The 7,680-nt window shown below is 34.6% G+C and overlaps 1 protein-coding gene across 1 annotated transcript; it reads left to right on the forward strand.

Moving 5' to 3' along the window:
- The first annotated feature begins 1,092 nt into the window (after positions 1-1,092).
- Positions 1,093-6,698, forward strand: LOC136802914 (uncharacterized). Its single transcript, XM_067059668.1, has 8 exons — positions 1,093-1,179; positions 3,140-3,199; positions 3,510-3,551; positions 4,475-4,510; positions 4,946-4,984; positions 5,272-5,298; positions 5,923-5,980; positions 6,531-6,698. Exons 1-8 carry the CDS (start codon positions 1,093-1,095, stop codon positions 6,593-6,595), a joined length of 414 nt encoding a protein of 137 aa, XP_066915769.1. The 3' UTR covers positions 6,596-6,698.
- The last annotated feature ends 982 nt before the right edge of the window (positions 6,699-7,680 follow it).

A 7,680-nucleotide genomic window follows, 5' to 3' on the forward strand; every position in this document is an offset into this window, starting at 1 on the left:
TAACCTGCGACCTGTAACCTGCGGTTTACACAAACCGAAAAATTTTATATGTAATATTAATTTTTTGTTATGAACTATTATTTCAAGCTGATAGAAATGGAATTCCAAGATTTTTTGCTCTTTCTCATATTTAGAATTTTCGGTGTTTTTTCAAAATACTGGTTGACCTTTAAGATGCTATATCTTTTACCCATCCTCTAAAATCACAGATGTATCTGCATTTTCTGAAAGGCATTAGGTGTAGAAAGTTTCCTATACCCCATTTTCATAACTTATTTTCACTATCCAAGGAGCTAGAGTGGGTTATATGCAATTTTTGTCTAATTTTGGTGTTGAAATATGTCCTTCAGAGGCAAATATGTTATTTTGAAGCTGTCTCAAACCATCAAAAACATGCTCATTTTTAAGTATGACCAGCATTCTTTCAAAATCAAAAAAAATCGTTTAATTCTGATAAATCTACAGGTCAAAATCCTCATTTTAATGACGACCTCCGTTTTGGGGGCCGTCTCCGTTTTGGGGGCCATATACTGTATCCAGTTTGATTCCATGCCTGGCAGCAAAAGTGTTTTCTTTCATCAAAATATATAAGACCATATGGTCATATTTTTTCTTGTTTTCATGATTGAATCTTTGGTCAAACATTAAGGAATATTCATTTATTGTTATTATACCTGTTTTTTTTTATAGTTCTTGAATTTTGGCGGTAAAATCGACCTAGAATCCTTTTGTATGAAAATCACGCAACTAATGTAAGAAATAATGGCTTCAAATCTTGCATAGTAGATTACCAAATATCCCTGTAACAAAAGATGAACGGCCCTTTTTCATTTTATGTTCTAGAAAATGGCCCAACAACGTCACATGCAAATATTTGCTTTGCCACCACCACCCCAACCACCACTACTACCACCGCAGCACCGACAACCTCCACCACGACAACCTCCACCACGACAACCTCCACCACGACCACTTCAACCACGACCACTTCAACCACGACAACCTCCACCACGACCACCTCCACCACGACCACTTCAACCACGACAACCTCCACCACCACCACATCAACCACCACCAGTTTTTCGACCGATGATGGCATTACCGCCACCACCACCGCCCCCGCCACCACCTCCTCCACCACCAGTTGGAACATTTGGTTTACACCAAATTAATGTTGTTGTGAGTTCCTTATAAAAGGTTTTCTTTAACCCTATTCATCCTAGGCTTTAATGGTCGGTTCAAAACTAGGGAGGGGGGCTTTTCCTGTACCACCCCTTAACTTTTGATTTAGTGAATCTTTTTGGATGAAATTTGACACACAAGATCCTTGTCACATAAGGCAACTTTGTGACAAAAAAATATTTTTGATCACTCATCATACCCAAAGTGAGCAAAAACCGAAAATTTCTTTTGTTCTTATAAATAGCTATTGTATTCTATAACAAAGGCTTTAGAAAAAAGTTGCCTTATCAGCAATCTTATTGGTTAAAGAAAGAGTACAATATATCTTGTATCTTACATGTACAAAATATAAATTGACGAAAAGATGTTGTTGCTTTGTAGCGGTAGAAGCAATCTAACGTCACTTTGCTACAAAAGTGTCCTGCGCTTTTTATTTATTATGTGCTTTTTTTATCAGACATTGAGAAATATTGCACTCGCTCCGGATTTTCCATGTAAAAATCCTAAAGGCTCGAAAAATATTGTACGGAGAAATCTCAGAACTCATAAAATATTTCTCATAACATTTTAAGAACATTTTTAGGCTTCAAATCCAAAAAACTAAGAACATCCGAAGGCTTCGAAAATTTTTGACGTTCGTATAAAAAAAACGTGTATTGTACTCGCAACTGTCCGATAACTATTACGTATTAGAAAAGTGTCAATTTTTGTGACACCTTACTGTCAGAAATGTCATCATGCTTAAGGTGTGAAAATTTTTAGGTGTCAAAATTTTTAGGTGTCAAAATTTTTAGGTGTCAAATTCTTTTTATTTTGAAGCTAATGAAAGTTAGGAATTTACAGAAAATCTCATGTCAAAAGCTCTATTATTTCAGGAGCTATTACCATTAATCTGACCTCAGAACAGAAACAGCCCCCCCCCCTAGGACGAATAGACTTGAAGCATAACTACGATGGCCTATTTAGATAAATGATTTTCTTGAAAGTGAATAAAACAAAAACATTTATCAAATTATCTGTCAGTAAAATCGCAAATGCGAATAACTTTTGATACAATCTGATTGTGCTTTTGTGGTCGAACATAATCGTGAATATAAATCTACAATTAAAAAAACATTCGAAGATGATGAATGAAGAAGAACCAAATTGAACCTAGTAAACGGAACGGATTCAGCTTTTTCAGTCCGGTTTGTGGGAAAAGAGTAGAATTTAAACTAGCATTCAAAATGCTTTCTAAAGTATTAAAGATCGCTAAAAACCTACTTTGGTTTGACTTTAGGGATTGAAACATTTTGAGGCTCAGATTGTAGATAATTAATTTAGTGTCCATGAAAATTGAAATATAATACACCTTTTCCACTGTAGCCGCCAATTACCGCACGGGCATTTATTTTTCCGTCCCAGTCCTTTTGTCGCTCCTATAGACAATAGAAAAATGTGTCAAAAAAGGATTGGATCGATTTTAGGAGGAATAATTAAAAAATTAAGCGGCAGGCGCCTTACCGCGCGACTACGGTCGAAAAGGTGTATTTGATTTCAATTTCCATCAATGTCAAAATATGTTGGGATTTTGGAAGGGTCGTACCCCCGTGACCACTTTTTGATTTTACTGATGGACGTGATAGTCCTTTCGTGAGTGCTCTCAGAATCATAAAAAAACGAGCTAGGTACAAGTTAGAATTTCTTGGTATTTTGCTGTTTTTCAGAATTTGAAATTCAGGCGATTTCAGCATTTCCTCTTTTATTCATTGGATCTTCGACTTGGGGGGGGGGAGGTGGGGGTAGTGGCTTTCAGGCTATATCCTTAGCCTTATTGGAGTATTTTTGAGCTTTTCATTTTTGAATTCACTTATTATGATTTGTGTCATTTTGATTGTTAAACTTTACCAATACAATGAAATTGCTTGTACATCCTTTGCCCTGAGATTTTAAAATAACATATTTATTTATATCATAGCATTTGCACGACGTTCGAGTGCTACAAAACATTGTTCACCAGCTTCAAACGTCGGGCCGGGTAAGTTTCCTATTCCTATTTTAATTTCATTCTTTTTAATCATTTTCTTATATTATTTTCCCGATGAAGAAAAAGTAAAGTTCTACGGGACTTTTCTGAAATTGATAAATAAATTTATCCAACTACGTTTTCCCAGCTGAACAAAAATTGACAAATAAAATTTCCTCAGAACGAACCAGCTTTGATCTTGATTTAGAATTTCCGGATATGATTTTTTGATCTACATTTTCAGCTGGAGTACTTATGCCTTCAGGACAGTGACTCTGTTTATAATGAATTTAATTAATCTCCAAATATATTCGATTGATAGGAAGACAAAAATGAAAGAAGAAGGCTTTTGAGAGAGCTTCAGGTATACTAATTTTGACATATTATGCTATTTGCTCTACTGAAAGAGGTGTGTGAGTTAACAGTGTCATATTTACTGCCCGGGGGTGTACTAGGGCAAAATAGGTTACGGGGATGCGCCACTGGTCAGCGTACCTTTTTAACCTCCACGAGTCCCAGGTAGGGTCACAAAAACACCAAAATAGAAAAATCAGTCACTTGTAGTCACTTTTTTTGGAAAATTTGGGGAAAAAGTAGAAAATTTAAGAAAATTTTGGAATTTCAGTCCCATTTAGGGTCACTTTTTTCGCAAATTTCGGCAAAATTAAAACGAGTCCCATGTAGAGTCCATTTTTCAAACCTCAGCGGAGCACCCCCGTCGGTCAGCAAGGGTAGTACTCCCCAGAATCTTTTGGGGAAAAGAATGTTTCTCCGATAATCTTTTTGCATAGAAGGATAAATTTCACCATTCTGAAAAACTACGTCTCTTGCACACCGGATGTATTTATTTGACTCCCCTATCAAGTTAGTGTGAAGTTAACCAAAAATTCTGGCGTCATAACGTTATGATGAAATGTCAAAATTATAAACTTTTTGTTGGAAATGATTATCTTTTCATCTGTGAAACATTCTTTACCTTTTGACCCAAAAGACATTACACGTAAAAGGATTGCTTTCTCGAGATTTCTAAGCCAATCAAAATACGAGCACAAAAACTGTAAGGTCTCCTCTGGCCTCTGGCGACCAAACCGTTTACTGCAGCCATCGCCATCATAAAAATCAAAATAGATTGGGCTCAGCAAAACGGGTTTTTGTCGCCAGGTTTCCAGGCTAGTGTCAAGTTTATCGTTTTCTTAGTTCATTTTTCCATGTCTAAATCTGAGAAAATATAAATTGTCTACATACTTTTGAGACACTATTTATTGTTTTTTCACGCGGTGGTTTCAGGACGAGAGAACGACAAGGAGAAATAACGAAGTTGAGGTGCGTGTATAATTTTTATTACACTCCTGTCTCAGTGCCCCGGTAGAACTTTTTTCCCCAGTGGAGATGAAAATTTCTATCAAAATGCCAATGGGGATAGAAAATCTATTGTTTCCAGCTCAAAAATTACAGTGGGAGATGGTATTGGAGTGTAATTTTTTACATTCAATTTTCAATGGGGATAAAATCATAGAGCAATTTCGCAGTGGGGTTTTCAAATTATAGGATATTTTTTCCACCGGGGACGATTTTTTGGCCTATTTTTCCACCGGGGTGAGGGTCCACCGGGTCTGTGACACAGGGGTGTTTTATTAAATGTTACTGACCAAAGTAATGATGGAAGGGTTTGAATCATAACTGTATTTTTGTCTCGATTTTGAGACAAATTTAGTATTTATAATTGTCTTGTAATTTCATTTCATTTGGTGATTTCAGCATGAAATGACGATCGTGGATATGAGGAGAGAATTAGAGGTGTGTGTTTGATTTTTATCAAATGTTATTGAACATCTTTTGTGTGACGCGACCAAGCATGGTACATTTCAAAGAAAAAGTAAAGTGTTTGAGGACGGTGATTAGGAACAACCTGCTAAATCAAGGACGGTAAAACGTACTGATTTACCGTCGTCTTCAGATGGTCAGGATCTAGACAACGGTCTCCTTGGATAAAAACCCAAATATTTAAACTCTCTAATATGTCTTAGACTACGGTAATGCTTTAATATCCCACCAATACTTGAATTTCTTTATCTGATTTTTAGTACCAGCAAGACACCAGGCCCCAAGATGTAAGCATAACCTTTCAACTTCATAACTGAAAATTGGAAATTGTTTATCTAGAATCAACAATCACGGCAATTGTTGAAACTGAAATGACAACCCATTCTCACAGACCCGGTGGGATTTTTTCAGCCAGTGGAGGGGTGAAAATAACGGACCGAAACACGATATGTTGAAATGAAAAATTGAGAGAAGAAAGAGACATGTCATCAAAGATATTTATCCTTCAAGCAATGTTTTCTTACTTCATTTTACAACACAATTTTGCTTACTGTGTTTCTAGTTTCTATTATTGTAATTCTAGTAGGGTTTTGATTCTGATAGAGCCCGATTTTTGAAAAAATAGTTTTTTGGGCAAATTTTGGCCAAAAAGGGCCATGGGTTAATAGGGAAATCAAGCTAAAATATTTATTCACGATTGCATTTTCACACTTTTATTTACATTCACTCTAACCACAGGGGGGGGGGTTCATTTCAAAATTTTCGTCGTACGCTTAGTATTTCCTTTCCAACGAGCTATCACTTACTTGTAGTTACATATTTCTCCTTCAAGAGCAATGTATTTAAATATGCGGAATTCAAATTTATTTGGAATAGACTAGATATATTAGAAAGATGATATTCTATTTTAGTTTCAATGTGCTCCTGTCTGCCCACATTGTGGCAGAAGGCGAAATTATTATATAAACGGTAAGTCTGAGATTATTAAAGTTCTTTCTTTGCGGGTACTGTATACTAATTTTAGAAAGTGTTGAAAACAGATCTGCTTTTTTATAAGCACAATTTTATGAATGCTTAATTTTGCCTGGAACCTATTAAAGTCCATTCACTTTAAGTGTTCACTTTACGTTTTTATAAGAATTATATTTTTCATTTCGTCAGATATTTTTCACTTTTTGGGGAAATCAACCTAAAATATTCTCATGCTTCAAAATTTAAAAGTTACATTTAAAAGTTTTAAAATTTAAACAAAAATGAAGTTTTGTAGGATGTAGGATAAAGCTCATTTTCTTCTTCTTCATTTTTCATGTTGATTTCTAAAAATTGTTTACTTATATTTCTCATTATAAAGTGCTCTAAATCATTATTCCAACGGTATATAATATGCTAATATTGAATCATTCGTTGAGAAATAGCAAGCTAAACAAAGATTAGTGCACAATTAATGAATTTGCTTATTTGAAGCCATACATACATGGTAAAATTGCGACCCTGCAATTCTATTTTTCTTACCTTATAGTGAACCAGCAAGCCATGATCGATACGGACCGAATGAGTGGTGTAAATAGGGGTTCTTTAATGTAATATATTTATTTATTTTCATTAATTTATATCACGGCGATCTTTAAATTAATGTTCGAAAATCGAAAATCGGGGAAATTTTTGCCGTTTCTTATAAGGACCTGGGGCGCAGAGGGGAACTGGATTAAAAACGACCTTACGTCTTTTCATTGGATTTTCTTTTTATTGTTCATTAACAGATAAAGGAAAAGTCCTGCCTTTGAAAATCATCACATTGCCTTTGAAAATCATAAAAGTATTTTTTCCACCAAAAATAAAGATGATTTGAATTCAAGTTCCGACTTAAGATCGCCGTGTACTTTTTTATTTATTAAAATTTCTTTTTGTAAATGTATATTTATTATTTATGAACTATTTATTGATACCTATCTCTGCAATTTAATTGATATGTTAATTTTCTTTCCCTACCTGTTTAGCTTTTTAATTGAAGTCTCTATAAAAGTCAGGGGTAAGACGCTTTTGTTTGGAATCTAATGCCTTCATCCTTATCAAATTCTAGTATTATCAATTGACTATTTCAATTGGGCATCGAGAAATTTATTAATGAATAAATGGTTCTAATTTCATTTCTCTAATTTTTTTAGATAACTAAGCCTAAATATTTGACAGGAGATTAGCTTACTAAAACCTATGAATGAACAATTTATTTGAGATTTTCCTTTATCTTATTAAATGGGTAACTATAATTTAAGTTCTGTGTAATCTTCCTTGTAGAGAGAGAGCATAAAAGACAACAATCATTCTCAAGTTGAAGACCAAAAAGAATACAGTAACACAAGCGAAAATTGAATCTTTCGATTTCCAACGTTTTACAAAAAGATGAAGTACGTCAATAGCTTTATTGTCGTTTATGCTGTGCATTGTAAGTAAAATATTGTTAGACCCCGTTGGTTCAGGTTGGTTCATTAGCACGATACACACGATGTATGTCGCTCTTACATGAATTTAGAAAAGAAAACAATTTTCTTGACACAGGAGTAAAGTTCAAAATTGAAAATCTCGATCAAAATTTATTCAGAATCCATTTTTCAGAGCTAGACATTCGAGGGGGTTTATCTAAAGAAGCCTGCATTACTAAAAATAGACAA

This window comes from Clytia hemisphaerica, unplaced genomic scaffold, assembly GCF_902728285.1.
Source record: "Clytia hemisphaerica strain Z4C2 unplaced genomic scaffold, Clytia hemisphaerica genome assembly, whole genome shotgun sequence".
In the NCBI taxonomy this organism is placed as follows: Eukaryota; Metazoa; Cnidaria; class Hydrozoa; order Leptothecata; family Clytiidae; genus Clytia; species Clytia hemisphaerica.

Bases quoted from the DNA above. Each gene is read 5' to 3' on its own strand.
- LOC136802914 (XM_067059668.1), top strand. From the start codon at position 1,093: ATGGCATTACCGCCACCACCACCGCCCCCGCCACCACCTCCTCCACCA. The intron at 1,180-3,139 runs GTGAGTTCCTTA...TTTATATCATAG, and splicing joins TACACCAAATTAATGTTGTT to CATTTGCACGACGTTCGAGT. The intron at 3,200-3,509 runs GTAAGTTTCCTA...TTCGATTGATAG, and splicing joins AGCTTCAAACGTCGGGCCGG to GAAGACAAAAATGAAAGAAG.